At 41.1% G+C, this 19,182-nt stretch overlaps 1 protein-coding gene across 10 annotated transcripts; it reads left to right on the top strand.

Annotated features, from left to right (window-relative positions):
* Positions 1-449: 449 nt before the first annotated feature.
* On the top strand, positions 450-18,537 carry Sdr16c5 (short chain dehydrogenase/reductase family 16C member 5). Of its 10 annotated transcripts, none has more exons than XM_013068050.3 (8): positions 450-576; positions 1,306-1,473; positions 2,548-2,897; positions 6,917-7,048; positions 8,817-8,916; positions 12,590-12,734; positions 13,831-13,956; positions 16,098-18,537. In XM_013068050.3, exons 3-8 carry the CDS (start codon positions 2,565-2,567, stop codon positions 16,189-16,191), a joined length of 930 nt encoding a protein of 309 aa, XP_012923504.1. In that variant the 5' UTR covers positions 450-576; positions 1,306-1,473; positions 2,548-2,564; the 3' UTR covers positions 16,192-18,537. The 10 variants fall into 10 exon arrangements, with proteins under 10 accessions (XP_012923504.1, XP_021105219.1, XP_087046460.1 ...); XM_021249560.2 differs by having other exon boundaries at positions 457-576; positions 1,309-1,473; XM_087190334.1 differs by lacking the exon at positions 450-576 and adding an exon at positions 588-700 and having other exon boundaries at positions 1,309-1,473.
* Positions 18,538-19,182: the final 645 nt, after the last annotated feature.

The raw sequence follows: 19,182 nt of genomic DNA, 5'->3' as shown, positions 1-19,182 counted from the left end.
GCATTCAAGGCCTTCTCTGCTCCTATCTTTCCAGGATTAACAGCCCTATTTCTTCTTCACCAAATAAAGAACAAAAGTGCAGTTTCTCCTACCCCTAGACCTGTCCCTGGTTGGCTGAGCCTGCCCCACCTGGCCCTCAGGTGAATTCCAAAACCGATCCCACCCTCACTCCGTTTTCCCTTCAATACCCCATAATTTAATTTATTGTCATCTCTGCTCCTTGTGCCACCCACTAAACTCCACCCTCTATTATAAGCATTCCAGTGGTGACTTACATTCACTCTCTAATTTTATTAGTGGATATTTATCATTTTTTCTTGACAGATATATCATCGCTGTATCCTCTGAATCTTCACAACTAAGAGATCTTCAGTAAACCAGTCAGAGTGCAGTGTTGATTCTTGCTCCATTTTTAAATTTCACCTTCATAGAATAAAGGTCTCCCTGGCCCTCTGCCACCACAGTAACTGCTCCAGCCAGTCCCTACCCACTCAAGGGCGTCTCCTAAACTCATGCCCACAGGCCTTACTGACGAGCTGCTGACTTTGGATCCCAGCGGAGAATCAGACACTGCAGGTGAATTTCCCACCGGGGCTCTGCAAATACACCAGGGTCGCAGGAGGAGGTGGCGGTGGGCTTCCAATACAGAAATTCTGATTTAATAATCCAGGGTGCAGCCTGGGCACTGGAAATCTTAAACGTAAGAGAAATCTGAGTGTGCACACCCAGTAGCCAAGATCGAATTTTCACCTTCTCAAGCTCTCTGCCCGAGAAAAGACAAAAGGCCTGGGCGGGCCGGGTGCACCGGCAGCCCCACCCCAGACGCGGGCGGCGCCGAGATAAACGCCTGAACCTCTCGGGGTCCTAGGGGTAAACGAGCCCGGCTTCTCGGGGACTGCAAGCGTGAGTTACCAAGACCGGCCCTCTTTGGAGGCTGGCCCTAGGAGGAAGTGGCGCGACTCGGTTCAGTGCCTCCTCCAGGGTCTTGCGGAACGGACGCCGGGCGAGGGCCAGAGCGTGGCGGCCGGATGTGGGTAGGGGGCGAGGCCCGAGGCAGCAGTGGGCCAGTGGGGGCCCTTGGCGGAAGCATCCGCAGACCCCAGCTTCCGGGTGTGGACAATCCCCCGGTGTGCGCGCACACCCACACACCCACACACACCCACACACACACACACAGAGGCGAGCTGCCTTCCATTCTCCCTTCCTGGTGGCTCTTCTTCGACTTTTTTGCCCAGGTTCCTGTCTCTCTGCTGTTCAGTGCTTGCACCTCCTGCTCCTTACTGCTAACCTATTCGCTTCTTTCAGCAGAAGTTGTGGCTGGGAGTCTGCCTGCACACTCCTGCCTGCCTCCCTGGCCTGGGAAACAGTGTGCCTGCTCACATTGCCTAGTGCTAACTCAATCTTTGTACTGAGTAGGCTGTGGCAAGAAGACACACGGAAGAAGCCTGCAGCCTGATCAGACTTAAGACACTGGTATGTTCCTAAGAACGCATCTTTACAATGTAATGAAAATGTACATTTACTTTCATGTATACATATACAGTACTTACTATGACTGACTTTCATTAGTATAAGGAGGAGAATTTGTTCTTGCCAGCAGGAATAGCCAGTATAGCTCTAGTGAGTATGTTGCTGTCATTATGTGCTTGGCACCCCTAGTAAATCATCTACTTTATGATCATGCCGCTTTATAGAGACTGGGAGCTAGAAGGGGAGATGATGTACAAGCTGGTAAGCATTAAAATGCAACCAGCTTCTCCTCATTCCCCAGGACTCCTGGAAGAGCGCTGTGTGAAGGACCATGCATACCCACACATCCCTAATTTGTTCAGATGTTTCATATGGACTAGTAATGACCTTATAATGCTCCTTAATATTTCACCTGTATTCTCTTTTACTCCTACAGCTCCATGTGTGGTAAGTATTGGTATAAACTCTTTGTAGAGAAAGAAATAGGGGTACAAAAGATGAAATGATTTTTACCAAAGTTGCAAAGGAAGTCAGTGAGAAATGCAGAATTCCAACCTGGAGATGAACCTGTTGACATCACTGCCTATGCAAGTGAACAGCAAGCATCCTGAACCTCAGATGGAGACAACTTCACGCTGCTAAGCTCTGAAGTACTTGGGAGCATCTGCCAAGACACGGATAAACCGTCGACTTGTCTTAGGTCTCACAGCATAGGAGGAGCATTGAGACAGGCACACTGAAGTCTAGTCTTGGCATTATGAGTTTTCCTGTCATACAGGTCAATGATGAGTCTTCTGACTGTACGACAGTGCTGGAGACCACTGAGTAGACCTCTGTCTTCTGGCATTCACTGAAATAGTGGTATGCCTAAAAGGGGGCATGGTGGCCTGGCTGGGACACCTGGTATGGATTTCCTAATGGGAAGAATATTGCTGGAGGCTGCCCATGGTGACTTGGTACTCTTTCTGAGTTCAGAGGCTGCTACCAGGAAACAGTGTTTAAATCAGGCTGCTCAGTTACTTTCACTATTTGAGAAAATGGAGCTCCACATACTAAGCAAACTATCTTGCTTTGTAGGTGTCAGACAGAAGAACATGGCTTCCTACCTGAAAACAACAAAGGAATTGCTTGTTTTCTTAGGAAAATCACTTTTTAGTGTTCTGAAGGCTCTGATTTTTACCTTCATTCCAAAGCCACGAAAGAATGTGGCTGGTGAAACTGTCCTCATAACAGGCTCTGGGAGTGGACTCGGGAGGCTCTTAGCCTTGCAATTTGCCCGTCTTGGATCTGTGCTTGTTCTCTGGGATGTCAATACAGAGGCAAATGAGGAGACATGCCGGATGGCTCAGGAAGCTGGTGCCATGAAGGTACGTGCCTACACCTGTGACTGCAGTCAAAAGGAAGAAGTCTATAAAGTGGCTGATCAGGTAAATCTTGGGGACTCATCATTTTTTATGGGCAGAAAGATCCCTGTGTGAATACTTTGGCATATATCGTATCAGTTTTGTTGTTCATTTGTCTTTCTCAAAACCTATTTGCCTGCCTCAAAAGCACAAGGTCCCAAGTTCGATCCCCAGTACCAAAATTATATATATATATATATATATATATATATATATATATATATATATATAGTCTGGCAGTGAGAATTTGGAGTTTTTAGTTTTTATTGTATGGAAGTTGCTGTGCTAAGTACCCTGTATGTAATGTATTGTATTACAGAACTACAAAGTAAAATACACTTGTATTAGTCACACTTCCACTGGTGAGACAAAAATCTGATATACACAACTTAAAGGAGAAAAGGTTTATTTTGGCTCATGGTTTCAAACGTTTCAGTCCATGATCTGGCTTTTAGGTAAAAACAGCATGGCAGAGGAAAACTGTTAATCACATGGCAACCAGAAAGCAGACAGGAAGGGCAAAAAAAGAGCTCAAGAAAAGATATGTGCCTCAAAGGCATGCCCCAAGTAACCCACCTCCTTCAGCTAGGCCCTAGTTGAAGTGGCCCATTCAGCCATGAACGCATAAATGGGCTAATCCTTTGATGAGATTAGTGCCTTCCTGATATAATCAATTCTCATATGAGCCTTTTAGGGGACATTTTAAATCAAACTATAACAACACTATTATTCACCTTTCACAAATAAAGGCAGGCATGTAGCTTACCTAAGAAATATAACTAATAAGTAGCTAGCCACAGCTGAGACTTAAGTTTATTGAATCCTGAGTAGTTACAGACCTAGGATGCAACTGAGCTTAGATTTGCACTCACATTTAGTCTGATTTTAAATCCAAACTGTGTCTACTTTACCACCGTGCTTCTCATTTGAATGCATATTTTTCATAAGTAGACATAAGAAAATCAAAATACTTTACTCATCCTAAGACTCTTAAATGCATTTGCTTCTTCAGCAATTATACAGATGCAAATATAAAGAAAGTTCCAGGAAACCAAAGCTTTAATATACCAATGGTAAGAAGGTTCTTGGTTCATAGAGCGACCGCCCATTTCCTCAAAAGGATTTCTATGCCCTCACATTGGCAAGCATACACCACAAGTCACTCTCTTGGTCACTTTGTTTGTAGCTCCCAGAATTGCCCAATTTAATTAGAAGGGAGGAACATACAAGCCTGCTATGAGCAGTCTGGGTACTTTGCAGGGTTCTGTCACATTTTGCAGGCTCCACTGGCAACACCTTGTTACTTTTTTCATCAATTCCTACAGGAAAATTTTACAGGTCACTAGCAGGTGAAGTTTTGTCTTCTTATTTCACATCTTTCTCACCTCAGCTCCAGTTGTAGGCTTCCTAGTACAGACTGGAGATCCAAAGCTTACCAGCTCTCCAGGCTTACACGGGGCACCCTCCATGCACATCCAACCTCCTAGATTTGGCTGTTTATACATGAAGCACCAATCACCTGACATGATTTATGCCAACCACAAATGACTTCTCCAGCCAGATTTAAGCAGTGGTTGGTTACAATTGACAACTTTCAGCTATAGGGAAAACTATTGTGAAGCACTTTATAAATAACTGGCTTACTCCTCGCTGGATCTGTGATTTAGTTCTGCCTCAATTGCTTCCTTTTAAAGTGGTGAAATGTCATATTACTAGCAACTTTTATCACTTTGTGGTCTTGGAAAGAATTATTGGTGTGCTCTTTTGAATTTAGAGGAATTTACTCTGCACCCTTGTAAGCCAACCATTTTCACTTCTTATTCTAGATAATGGGGAAGTATCAGAGAATTTTTAAGAAGTATCCCCTAGGAGAGTAATCAAGGAGAAATTTCTTAGGGAAGTATGCCAGTGTTTTATCTCTGCTGAGTATTTGATAATTTTTAGAGCTTATTCCCTAGACCATAGCTTACTCTTGAGTTGAGGAAGTCTAGAGTTGCTACATGGCATCCTGGATCAGAGGTTATTTTGAGGAATAAATATAAGAGCAAGCCAGGGGTAGGTAGTTGTCACTAATTCTTGATGTGGCATGTGGAAATGTCCTGAATTTAATGACTGACTCGTAGTCTGTACAAATCAAAATCACTTTGACTTAGCATATTTCCAATTACATTGTTACCTTCACCAGTCCCCCACCAAAAAGAAACAAAAACCTAAGCTTTTGAATTTATTCATATGAAAATTTCCTTAAAACTGATTACTGAATTCTGATGTCCAAGATTATGGACTATATGATCACTGGTAAAAGCAGAATTTTTCCTACCACCACTACAACTAATCAGTTGTGGTTGTAAAACCTTGTGTTTGGAAAATCCTCATCAGTAACCTTGACAGTTCAGCACTGGACTCTGACACACATGGTAGCTTGAGGACCTCCCCTGGCAGGTTTTTGTTTTTATACTGTAGACATTCATAGGGTGAGCCCAGATAAAAGAAGGGCACAGCTCACATGTGAGTTTTGCAAGAGTTATAAAACAACTAAATACACTGTTGCCTCACTTTTATGCTAAGGAGAATACTAAATGAAAAAGAAAAAAAGAAAGAAAGAGAGAGAGAGAGCTACTTAAGAATTAGAACTTGTTGCATTCTTCCTTAGCTGTGACCCCTAGGCCCTTATAAAAGAAGAATAGTACCAGCAAGTTCACTCCAAGCATGAGCATCTTACCATGTTAGAATTTCTCATCAACAGTCAATTAGGGTACATGAGCCTATCTATTTCTCTTTGGTGCAAGCTCTGGCTTTTCCATCCCTGATCCTGAATTTGGATTTCAGCCTCTAATACTGGTACTGTCTTCTGGCCTAAATCCCTTTCAGGCCTTTGCTTTTGCTTCAAGTATGGGAGAGAAAGTCGTTTGCACCTTTGACTGCTGTTCAAGTTAGATTTCATAAAATATTTTAGCCACATACCAAATCAGACTTGCAGATTGCAAACTTCTGGTGCTTTTTTCTGAAAACTCTTGCATAAAACATAAGTTTCCTGGGCCGGGGATTTAGCTCAGTGGTTTCGCTGCCTCTGCACAAGCGCAAGGACCTGAGTTCGATCCCCGGTACCAAAAAAATAGTAATAATAATAAGGTTCCCTTAGTCTCTACTCTATCTTAAATGTGTCCTAAGCTACAGAGTCAGTTGGCTAGTGTAAATGCTCAAAACACAATACCCTGATGCTGGGACCTGGACCTTACAAAAGATTACATGAGAAGATGGTAGCTTCTGCTGGCCTCAGAGACACTTGTTCCCCTACACCATACTGTAGCAATACACCTTGCACCATCCACAGGGGCAAGTGTACACACACATACACCTGCAGGCACATACACAATGGTACTGATGTGAGTCTGCCCCAAGGCGCAGGAGGAGACGTGCATCAGGGCCACTGCTCTGTGATCTGAATCACAGTAATGAAATTCAGAACATAACCAAGAACACAGGGAGAGGAGTACCACCTCCTGTCATTAACCCTGGAAAGCTCCGTGCCCACTTCTCACGTAGAAGCTGAGATTACACTCCGAAGTTGCAATAGGAGAGGCTCCAGTGTTTTATCTAGAACTTTTATTTCCTAAACAAAAATGATTAAACACCCACACCAGCCAGTATTGAAGCAAGAAATGACTCACAGATCTTCAGCTTATATGTTTTATCTTCTTCCTGCATTGGTTCCCTACCCTGCCCCATCTCCATGTGTGCTAGCTCTTGACCTGTATGTCATTTGGTTATAAAAAAAAGCTATTCTTATATACCATCACACTGATTAAAATGATCTTCTACTAATATAGAGCTTAGAACAAAATTATTAGTCGGAGTATAAGAATAGTCTTAACCATGGAAAGAAAATAGCATCAGAACTGGATCTCTACTAGACCAGACTCTACAAAAAAAAAAAACTTTATTCTTAAATATAATATAATATCTATAACCATGGAAAAATAAATCCTACATCATATAAAGAAATATTACCATGGTGGTATCATTCTTGTTTTTCAACTCAGGTTAAAAAAGAAGTTGGAGATGTTTCCATCTTAATTAACAATGCTGGAATTGTAACAGGCAAGAAGTTCCTTGACTGCCCAGATGAGCTTATGGAAAAGTCATTTAATGTGAATTTTAAAGCACATTTATGGGTAATTGTTTTTTTCTTCTAATTAGTATAACATTGTTCTGGAATTCTACAGTGCTTTCCTCTTGCTCTTTAATTTTGTCAGCCTCTAAGTAGGGCACAGATATCATAATTTTGTGTGTTTGTGTGCTTGTGTGTGTGTGTGTGTTGCTAGTAATTGAACCCAGGACCTCGTGCACACTAGACAAGCACTCTACCAAGCTATGCTCCCAGCCTTGATACTTTAATTTTGGACTTGTCCTGGCCCACTCAGTTGTCCTCTGTTGATCCAACTTAATCTATAGCTCTCTTCGGGGAATCCTATCGAGACAAAACTGTCTTCATGGTCATATTTCTGTTTACTGATTGCTAGCAATGTTGCTGTCCCAAGCAGCTCACATATATAGTCAGCCCTCTGTGTCCTTGGGTTCTACATCCATGGATTCAACCAAGCAGGAGTCAAAATATTCAGAAAAAAAATTGTGTGTATACCGAATATGGACAAATGTTTGTCATTTTCTCTAAATAATACAGTGTAACAACTATTTTCATAGCATGTATTTTGTGTGAGATATAAGCCTAGAAACTATTTAAAGTATATGGAAAGATGTCCATAGCTTATATGCAAATACTATACTATTTTATATAAGGGATTTGAGCATCCTTGGGTTTTGGTAGTTGGGAGGGTGGGCTAGAACTAATCATCCCCAAAATACTGAGAGATGACTGTAAGCCTTAAAACAGTTCAGTGAGAAACACAGTAGGGAACACCAAACTTAAAAGATTTGCTCAAGGCTACATAACAAGTAACTATACTTAGACATGGCCAGTGTAACTTTATAATTTGCCTAAGCAGGGATTCTTTCAAAAGTGAACAGGGGCATTATTTATTAGCAACCATCAATCATATCTCTTTGGGGCAAATCAAACCCTTATTTGGTACCTGACTGGAGAAAGGAGAGGTTCTCTCGATAGTAGCATTCATGATCACAGCCCTGACTTATGAAGTGATGCAGTCACTTCCAGTAGTTGAACTTTGCTGGCGTTTGTTGAATGAGACCAGCCCTCTCTGACTTTATCCCACACTTTAGACATAGCACCTTGCTGCCACTCCCAGCTTTTGACCCATTTGGTTCCAACCCTGCTCACTGCTCTTCATTCCCTGGTCAGGACTCTCGTTTGGAGTATTAGCTGGAGATTTCTGACCTCCCTTGTTTTTCCTCACACCTTGCCCAATTCCCCTTTAGCAGCCTTCAATTGTAATTTGAAATTTCTAGATTTTCTGTCCCCATCTTTCAGCAAAAGTATAGTGGTGCTGGTGGTATTTTCGGTGTTATGTAATGTTTTCAGGGGAGAGATGCAAAGATCCAGAACTTAGCAATCGTCCTGTTCCTATGGGAACTACTACTGCAAATAATATCTCTTGTTCCCAATGTCCCTATGTCCCTCTCCTTTGTAAGATATATACATATATGTCTATATGTATGTTTAGAATGAAGAATTATATAATTAACTATATGTAAATGTATATATAATACTTACATGTAATTAACTATATGTAACAGTTATATATGGTTAGAATAAAGGCAAAGATCACAATCCCCTAAAAAGTCTCAACTCTTGTGGCTTTTATGTCTTTTTCCCATTTCTGTTTTGCCCTGGTCGCTTTCATTGCTTTGACTTAAGGTATTTTTTATCAACTAAAAAATTTAATCATAATAATCATATGAACAGCTGAGAAAAAATATACAATGTGCTATTAAATGTTAAAATTTTTTCTTTACTTTTCTTAGACTTATAAAGCCTTTCTACCTACTATGATTGCTAATAACCATGGACATTTGGTTTGCATTTCAAGTTCAGCTGGATTAGTTGGAGTAAATGGGCTGGCAGGTAAGAGAAATGTAATATTTTACAATTGCAGAATTCCTAATAACCTTTAACTTATATTGTAGCTCTGAACTGTCAGTGTTGACTTGATGCCCTAATAATAAAGAACAATTAACCAAGAAATATAGTCAATAAGACAAGAGGCTGACATGGGACTACATGGTACTACAAAACTGCCCGTCAGTTACGCTTATATGAAGTTGAACTGTGCTTTTTACTGGAGATTGCATAAGATGTAATGATTCCAAAGGGCACAGTCCAACTGCATGTAAATATTCCTTTGTGCACAATGATTAAATTCACCTGGCACTGTTACCAGAATGGAAAGGAAGGCTAGTCTCCACTGCTGTGAGTTTGGAAACTATGTATTCATCTCAAGAAAATTAAAATTAACCTTTTTGGTTTTTTACTTGTTGAAGACCTGCAAGAAATGGTGGTCTTGTCATCTCCTCTGTAACACCCAACTGATTTGACAATAGGAGCAGGCAGGAGTAAAGAGATACACAAAGATTTTTAGTCACGGGGGGCCAACTCAAGAGCTGGCTCTGGGAGGAGCAAATGTCTTGACTTTTCCTACAAGGAGACTCTAGAATAACCATCCTTGGTCCCAACTTGCATAGTCTTCTGAAACTCGTCCAACAGAAACATAACAGTGGACCAGAGGGATTTAGCTCAGTGGTGCTGCTGCCTGCCTCACAACCACAAGGTCCTGAGTTCAATCCCCAGTACCAAAAAGGAAAAAAAAAAAAAAAAAAGAAACATAACAGCAATATTCAGATAATAAAACACAAAGTATGCCGATTAGGCACTTTTGAACTAAGCCTCATGGTTCAAGATTCACAAAGAAGTGTTTTCAGAACCATCAGCCACCCAAAATATTATCACGGTATACTCCCTGGGCCCTGGACTTCCTTCCCTCTATCCTTCTTTGAATTCATCAGGGGTTATTATTTATCTCTATATGACATGTCTGATGAGTCAATGTCCTTTGAGATAATATAGACATATTTACAGCTGCTAAGCTTGTTTCTGAGACAACATCTTTGTCTTTAGATATGAAAGTCTTCCATCCCCAGCTCACCTGAAAAACAGTGTAAGCTTTTTGTATTCCCCACAGTGTGGATCTTGGCTCCTTGCCTATTCTGTGGGTCCTGGGCTCTCTGCTCATTAGAATCTTAAGGACCAAGGGTTCAGTGAGCTACATTTACCCCAGATGACTCAGATGGTCCTAGAAGCCTCTCTTCCCTTCCCTCCCTCTAGCCTCTCACCCACTGTCTGTGGCACCCTTAGGGCCTGACAGTCCTGTGCCCAGTGCTTCTAACCTGATTCTTGCCATTCATAGTAGCTGCTTCATAACATAGCCAGTAGGCATGCCTCTTCTTACTGTGAAGAAAAGGAAAGCATTAATCCTTCTAAATGTCATTACTTTTCCAAAACTTTTTCATCCAACAAATTGAATATATAGGTATTTTTGAAGCAAGTGTGATTAAAGACAGAATGCTTAAAATGAACATAAATACCACTTTCTACTTCTCCCTGCATTTTTAAAGTATTTAAGAAGTGAAAGCTGAAGCCAGTAAGCCCTTTGTTTTTTATCTGGAAGTAAAAGATCATTAGAAGTCTGCATCTCATGGAGAGAGCAGGCAATTCATTTTCAACGACAACATTGGGTAGGAAGCACAGAGAGAAAGGAAGAAGCCAACACCCCAGTATATCATTTGGAGGCATATGCCCAATGACTTAACTTCCTTCCACTAGGCCTCACCTTTTGTTTTTTGTATTTTTGTTTGTTTGTTTTGGTGCTGGGAAGGGAACTCAGGCCTTGCATGTACTGGGCAAGCACTCCACTGAGCTACAACCCTAGCCCTTTTTTAAAATTTTAAGGCACTCCGTTACAGGCTATTCTTGAACTTGAAGTCCTCTTACCTCAGCCTCTCGGGTAGCTGGGACTGCAGGCATGTGCCACCACAGCAGCATAGGCCCCACTTCTTATGGCTTCCCCCACCTTCTAGTAGCACCACAAGCTGGCAACCAAGTCTTTAGCACAAGAGCCTTTGGAGGACATTTAAGATCTAAACCCTCACATTCTGCCCCAGGCTCCCAGAAGCTCATGTACGTCTCACAGTGGAAAACGCACTTAGTCCATCTCCACAAGTCCCCAAAACCCTAACAGTTCCAGCATTGCTCAGAAGTCCAAGTCCAAAGTCTCTTCTGAGACTCAAGCCAAACTTTTAGCTACAAGGCCCTATAAATGTCAAAAAATAAGTTACATAATTCCATGATACAGCAGCACAGGACAACGATTCCCATTCCAAAAAAGAAGACTGAAAAATAGCAAGAAGTCAGACCAAAGCAAGCCCAAATCCCAGGAGGCTGAACATCAAGTCCCATAGCTCCATTGCCTGACATCCAAGCCACACAGTGGCAAAATGTGGGCCACCAAGGGCTTGAGTAGCCCTGCGTGACTGTTTGGCCACATGGCCTCTCTTGGGTAGCGCTGCTCACTGCCTGAACCTTTCCTCAGCAGACATTCCAACTTGGTGGCATCTTTAACTTCCTGGATAGTCATTGCAGCTTTGGCTTTACTGTAACAGCTTCATACATCACCCTGTAAGGGACTGTTTACAAGAAATTTGCTCCTGCCACATTCCATCTGGCTGCTCAGGCTTTCCTTTGAGCTTTTAGTGGAACCTTTTCTGAGTCCCTACTTCTTTCATTTTGCCTGCTTGCAAAACAAAGACTGCATGGGATTTGCCAGAGTCTGCTACTGCCTCAAGCTGTACCTGGGCCCACTGGAACCATGACTTCAATTGTTTCTGAGTGCCTGGATGGCTGAACATGAGGAAAATAAATCCAGAGAAAACAGTTCCCTAATTGGCATGGTTAGAACGGGGCATCCCAGGGCTCTCTTCTCAAACAGAAGTCTTTGAGCTTGTGATGGGTGACATCTCGTTGATTCCTGAGATATCCTTGGGGCATCTTTCCCAGTGTCCTGGTGCAAAGTACTTTACTTTTTTTTTTTAAGTAGTACAGTACTGGTGATCAGATCCAGGGCATTGTACTATAACCTCTTTGTTGTTGTTGTTGTTGTTGTTGTTGTTTTAGATAGGGTCTTGCTAAGTTGTGCAGACTATCCTCAAACTTAAATCCTCCAGATTCAATTTCCCAAGTAGCTCGGATTGCAGTCCTGTACCACTATACCCAGCCTTGGCTTCTTTTCAATGCACTAATCTCCTTAGCAACCACATGCTCCTTTACCACAGTTTTAAAGGTGTTCCTTTTCTAGCCAAACTCCAGATTTTTCCACTTTGCTCTTTGCTCCCAGTTCTCCCTGTAAATCTGGCTAAAACATCAAGAAATCCCTATGCAGTAGCCTGAATGCCTTGCTGCCTTGAAATATCTTCTATTTGATGTACTAGTTCATCACTTTTAATTTACAAAGTCTCAAAGCATGGACAAAATGTAGATAAGTTCTTTGCCAGAATGTAACATGAATGGTCTCTCGTCAAATTCCCAATAGAGTCCTGATTTCCGTCTGAAACCATTAGCGTGACCTTTATTCTGTACGTTTCTGTCAGCATTCATGTGGTACAAATCTCAGCTTCTGCAAAGTACAATATGGCAAAATAGAAGAAAGAAGGCGTGCCTGTATACATTAGCGTCATTTCTCTTTCAGATTATTGTGCAAGTAAATTTGCAGCCGTTGGATTTGCTGAATCTATGTTTGTAGAAACATTTGCCCAAAAACAAAAAGGGATCAAAACTACAATTGTGTGTCCGTTTTTTATAAAAACAGGAATGTTTGAGGGTTGTACTACTAGGTATGTATGCCTTTTAATATAAAAAATTGTTTAAAATGATTGGCTCTCTCTCTGCTTTTGTTGTGTTTTTAAAAATTCTTTAAAAAGCCCAGGGCTTTAGCTCAGTGGTTCTGCTGCCTGCCCCGGCAAGTGCAGGGACGTGTGTTCAATGCCCGGTACCAAAAAAAAAAAAGAAAGTATTTAGAAGATATTTTGCTAACACTCAGCCTAATTTTAAAATGGTTTCAGAATTTTTTCTTTGCATGCGTTTTAGATACTCAGTGGAATGGAAATGGTTTATTAAAGCAATGTCCAATTAGTAGCTGCTCTGTGGTCCTAGATCTGCTTATTCATCTTGAGGTTGTCCTGGCCACAGACCCTCTCTGCCACCCACCCCTACTGAGCCCTCTTTCCTGATTCCAGAAAGACTGGAAATCATTGAAGGAAAGTTTAGTCTGGGCTGCTGTAACAGAACACCGTATAGTAAGTGCCTTAAACAACAGAAAATTCTTTCTCACAGTTCTAGAGGCTAGAAGTCCAAGATCCAGAGTCTGGTAAGAGCCTTTTCTTGGTTTGCATATTCTGCCTTCTCATTATTCTACCTTCACTTGGTTTTGGGGGTGGGAGTGAAGGTAGAATCTCTGTTTCATGGATCTTCTTATAAGGACACAAATAAGCATTCATGAGTACTCCACCCTCATGACCTAAAGACTTTCCAAAGACCTCACCTTCTAATACCATTACGTTAGGGATTAGGCTTCAACATGTGAGTGGTCTGGGAGGAGAGAGATACATCGTGTCCATAGGAGGCACAGATCACCAGTTCTGCATCCCATGGAGACAGCAATCAGTTTGTTTTCAGTGAGTTGCTTTAAAACATTAGATTTTTAAAAATAGTTTCACATTGATGTTTACTGTAACTTCAGCATATAGATTAGAATCATTATTTTCCATTTCAAATTCTAGTTATGTTACCAGGAAGTAAATATAAAAGTACATAAAATCATGAAGGTGAAAAAATAAGTGATACTGTCTTTCAACCTTTTTATCCCTGATTTGATAGAATTATTCTTATTAACTTGTTAATTTGAGTTTTGCTTTGTTGTTTATCTTCTAGTTCCCCTACTCTGTTGCCAATTCTGGAACCAGAATATGTAGTCAGGAAAATAATAGATGCTATTCTGCAGGAACAGCTGTACCTGTATATGCCAAAGTTTTTATATCTTGTGATGTTTTTAAAAAGGTAATATATCAGATTCTATTACTTCTCTAACATGCCACACAATAGTTTACTCTAAATCCCACTAGGAGAGGCCACCTAAAAATATATCTCTTAAATTAGTGAATTTTTAATTAATTTTTTGATATACTTTTGATATCCATAATCACATTCATCCTAGGGAATTTGTATCTGTACATAATAGATCTAGATTCTTCTTCTTTTCCCCTTCCTCTCCCCTCCCTTCAACCCTTCTCCCCCTTCCCATTTACAAAAGCTTTGTTTCTATTTTCCCTTCTATTCTTTTTTCTTTTTCCTCCTTCTCTTCCCCTTCCCCCCTCCCTTGTTCCCCTTCCCATTTGAACGTTTTTTTTCTATTTTAAAAAGGAAAATCTTCTACATGCTAGTGAACCCATCTTTTGATCTTTTTGTTGACATAATGCCAAATTTGCACAGTTGTAGGGCCTGCCATGAGTCCGGGAACAGGTCTGGACCCTCCTTGACTCTTCGTATTGTATTATTACCACAAGGAGGTGGATTTATTGAATTCTCTAGAAACAGACTGAAATGACTTGGTTTGTTTTGTTTTGTTTTGTTTTGTTTTGTTGGTACCAGGGATCAGACTCAGGACCTTGTGCTTGCGAGGCAGGTGGCAGAACCACTGAGCTAAATCCCTGGCCCCTGAAATGACTTTTTAAAGAGAGATACTTTTTTCTTTTGCTCATCATAATATTATCACCTCATAAGAGTATCTCCTTGCAAGGAAGCAGTTTGCCCATCCTCTGTTGAATTGCAATGGATATCTTATGCTTCTTGCTAGCTCTGGCTTCCTCCACAAGCTCTTTGTGCAATTCCACTCCTCTTTATAGTGACAGTTTTCAATTATTTGAAAAGAGGTATTATACTTCATCCTCACTACATGCCTTCCCTGCATTTAGAAATTTTTCTTCTTAGTGAATTGTATCTACTTTGTGCAGTGAACCAAATGCCATTCTTACATCCTATACCAGTAATGGTTAACCTTTTAGAGCTTTCAGTGATAACAAACAGCCCACTGTGGCATGTATGCTATAGGTTTGCCACCACTGTTATACCTTTTCTAGGCTTCATGTCACACAAGAGAGATCAGTGTGCCTGACAGAGGGTATGTGGGGCAGAGCAAAAGATCTTTGACAAGCAATTTGAAATCTAGGGTTACTATTTACCAAGTCTGTGAGTCTTAGCATGCCCTGTATTCTCCAGGCCTCAGTTTTTTCATTTACAATGTAGAGACAATGATTATGAGACTGTCCAGATTAGTGTAATGCACTGCATATTGTGCAGCATGTGTATTTACAGCATGGTGTGTATTCTCTTGCCTAATAGCAGATTGGAGTATAGCAAAGCCAACTCTAATAACATGGGACTTAATTTCTCTGCTCTGAACAACTGTGAAGGTATATGTGCTTTTATAGCATATTAGTTCTGGGTCATGTTTGAGAGGGCTAGATAGTCCTGAGAAGACTAGAGGAAACACAGAGAGGCTCCATAAAGGGGATTATATCAAACCCTCTTTCAAACATTTATTCAACATTTAGAGAATGCCGTGTGTGTGCCATGCACCATCCCAGGTTCTAGGGATAGAGCAAAGAACAAGATACAGAGAAATTTGTATCATCATGGAAATTGTCTTCTTGCAGGGGAGGGGGGACAAAAAAGTAAAAGAAAAGGTATAATAGGGATCATAAGTGCTATGAAGAAATGTAAAATCAGAAAAAGGGATCTTAGAATGGAGATTATAAGGGAACGCTTCTAATCTCCATTCTGAGATTCCCTTTTCTGAGCCCAGCCAGATGCTTTTACCACCAAAGCCTGTGCTGCAAGCACTAGACTTGCCTGCTCCCTCTTAGTCAATGTACAGGATGGTGATGCTTTGGAAACTGAGGTGAGAAGTGAATTGAATAATTTAAGTGAAACTAGGAGAGCTCTAGAGACCCTGAGCAGATGAACCCTATGTAGTGGACAAGGCCCAGCCACCCTGAGGTAGGTAGCACTGAGACTGCATAATGTGTGCATGAGTGAATGACTTCACCTATGACAAGAAGTGACAGATTTCAACTAAGCTGGTGAAGATGCTTTCACAAATAATAACCAAGAAAGTTAATTTTGTTTTGCATTCTCTTTAGTGTCCTGCCCGTCAAGACAGGACTGCTTATAGCTGACTATGTAGGCGCCTTTAATGTAATGGATGGCTTCACTGGGCAAAAGAAGAAAACCTAAAGACCAACTCTGTGGCTGATGCCATGTGATACCCAGAGCTACATAATGATTAGTTCAAAGAAGAAAAGTATTTTTGTCTAACAGTGGGATATATTTGGAGAGAAGTATTATTTCTACTATGGTATCTGGATTAGAATTTTCAGTGTCTGAAACTGACATCATTTTCTCCTTTTTTGTCGAGTTTTGGGATTTTGTTGTTGTTTTGTTGTTAGGGTGGTTGTTTCTTTGTTTTAAAAAATAAAGATAGCCCATTTGTGTCATTTCCATTTACAACAGAAGTGAGAGAAAGGTAAATTTCTCTCATGAGCTGCCCCAACTCTGGCACAGTGGAGGTGAATCCCGTGGGCCAGGTGTCTGTGTTTGCCTTCATGGGACACGAGGGCCTGGGAAGAGCATCAGGAGTGCCCAAATAAAATGCCCTGCAGTGTACACAGAAGCTCTGGATTCCTCATCACCTTGCTCTCAGCTTTGGCCATTTTAAACTCAGATCAAGCATAGAAAAGCCCAGTACCCAGCGCCTTCCTTTCCAAAGCAGTTTCATACTTACTGTTCATGCCCTGGATACTCAGACCATGTGCCATTTGTCCAACTGAAGGTCCATTATGTCCCTTTGTGTCAGGGACCTTTATGGGCCTTTCCTGAAGGACACTCATGGCCAGTGATCCCAGATCAAATGCTCAAATCACATTTTTTTTCCTGCAAGAGATGGTTATTTCTTACTCTAAAATGAAATTCTACTGACTTGATTTACTGCCACCAGTTGATCCAAAAGCCATATTCATGTGGTTAAATTTAAATATGGAACTTAACAGTTCAAGTTGGGATTCATGTTGATGTATTTTTCATACACTGAACAATTTTACACATTTGCATTCATCAGTGCAGCCCTCACCTCAGAGCTGTTGTGCTCTTACAGTTTAATCAACTTGCAAACTGTTTTCATGCTTTGGAGATTAACTATGAAACAAGACTAAGAAAAATGTGTTCATTACCATATCTCTGGAACTTCAGGTGGTGGGGGAACGTGCCCTACAGGGAGAAGAACAGCCTTTTGTCCCTCCCCTCTTGGGAAGCAGGAAGGGATGGGAGGTACCTCAGAAGACTCCATAAGGGTTAAAAAAAAACAGGAATTTGAATATCTTGAGGGCAAGATTTTCTTAGAAGGACAAGGATCTCAGGCAGTGTGGAGTATGGAATACACTGTGGACTCATTCATCTTGAGTGGCCCACGTGTTTTTGACAAGTCTGTTCCTCTATTTCCCTTCCTTAAAAAACCTTTTATGATAATAATAATAATAATGATGATACCTAATATTTACTTTGCCTGGCACCAACCTAAGCATTTCACAAACATTATTCCATGAAACAAGAATATCACATCATGACTGAAAGAATGCAAAAGGTATTTAGTGGATGCCAACAAACGCAGGCACATGTTTCACAGAGGTATCCTCACTCAACTATAGATGTGTGATGCAAGGATCAAAAGCCCTCAGATTAACCAAATGATGTTCCAAATCCTTGGTTAACAAGGTTAATTAAGAGAGAAGCACAATATTACTGCTATATTACAACTCCAAGAGCGTATATTCTGAGAGCCTGTCTATTTAGCTGAAGAATAAAGAAGAGACTCTGAGGAGATTTAACAGAACAAAGGTCTGGGGGGAAGAGTGGGCATCCACCACATCATAACAGCATTTACAGCAATTATTTCTAATTGAAGTACATCTTGGCTGGACTACTACAAAGGCTTGAAATTCAATTGTGGTTTTACAATACCCATAAAATTGTCTAAACAGATTCAGATTTACTTGAGGCAATCCTATGAGAAGAGACCACATGTAAATTAGCGGATTCTAGAGAGTAATAAATAACAAGGTGATTTAATGGCTCTGGGGAGCAAGTGCTTTCAGCATGTGTCTCATGCCTGTTTTCAGCTGAAATGGAATCCTAATGAAGCCACGATCAAAGATCCCAGCACCTAAGCAAGCCTGAAAAAAAGGGCTGCAAAACACAGCATTCTGGTCCCCTGAGCTAGTCAAAAACCAAGAATTCTTGCTATAAGGAGTTTGGATGGGTGAAAATGTGTGACCATGCTTTGTTTTTTAAATTTTTTATCTGTAGTTTCATACTGAGATGCTGTCAAAGTTTAAGCTACCATAACAAAATACCACAGACTGGGTAACTTAACAGAAATTTATTTCTCACAATTCTGGAAGCTGAGGCAGCTGGCTTCTCACAATGTCCTCACATGGCCTTCTAACAGGAGAGAGAGAGAGAGAGAGAGAGAGAGAGAGAAAGAATTTTACCTTATAAGGACACTAGTTCTATTTTAAGGGCCCCGCCTTCATTCCTTTGTCTAATCCTAATTACCTACCAAAAGCCCTACCTCCTAATACTATCATGTTGGACATTAGGGCTTCAATATGTGAATGGGACTTGGGGAAGGACACAAACACTCAGTCTATAACAGACACCAAAATAGAAAAGGAAAACCAGATCATATCTGACCTTCCCACTCAGAGTCCCAATGCTGAAAGGGTCAAAGTTTGTCTAATGAAGGCATTTAGGATCTTGGAGGCAGAGTGAGTTGGAGATGCTTGGAAAAGCCTAATTCCCACCTCTGAGAGATAGCATTTGAGAACAGTGACTGAGAATTTGAGCCATGAAACGTAAACTAATAACATCCCAAGCAGAGCTCCTCTGTGAGAGAAAGTATGATGTCCTAGGCACCCTCAGCATTTTCTGGCCAGTGACCTGTCGGGCTCACCCAAGTATCTCCAGTTCACTTCCCTTTCCGGCTACAAAATGATCTTGCATTGCTCTCAGTGAGAAAACCACAAGTGGGTCTTTGAAGAGAGTCTCTTCCCCAGATTGTTCTCTTGTTTTCCCATAACATCACCACCCTATTGGAAACCAAACTGATAACTGCATCAGCCGTTGGGGTTCATCCTTTGAGAAGCCTGCTTGTAAGGGTAGAAATGACAAATC

Source organism: Heterocephalus glaber, unplaced genomic scaffold (genome assembly GCF_053883595.1).
Source record: "Heterocephalus glaber isolate CG9 unplaced genomic scaffold, H.glaber_assembly_v1.0 deba00001553, whole genome shotgun sequence".
In the NCBI taxonomy this organism is placed as follows: domain Eukaryota; kingdom Metazoa; phylum Chordata; class Mammalia; order Rodentia; family Bathyergidae; genus Heterocephalus; species Heterocephalus glaber.
The sequence above is the reverse complement of the archived record's forward strand: the minus strand, read 5'-3'. Positions and strand labels throughout refer to the sequence as shown.

Bases quoted from the DNA above. Each gene is read 5' to 3' on its own strand.
- Sdr16c5 (XM_013068050.3), top strand. From the start codon at position 2,565: ATGGCTTCCTACCTGAAAACAACAAAGGAATTGCTTGTTTTCTTAGGA. The intron at 2,898-6,916 runs GTAAATCTTGGG...TTTTCAACTCAG, and splicing joins TCTATAAAGTGGCTGATCAG to GTTAAAAAAGAAGTTGGAGA. The intron at 12,735-13,830 runs GTATGTATGCCT...TTTATCTTCTAG, and splicing joins TTTGAGGGTTGTACTACTAG to TTCCCCTACTCTGTTGCCAA.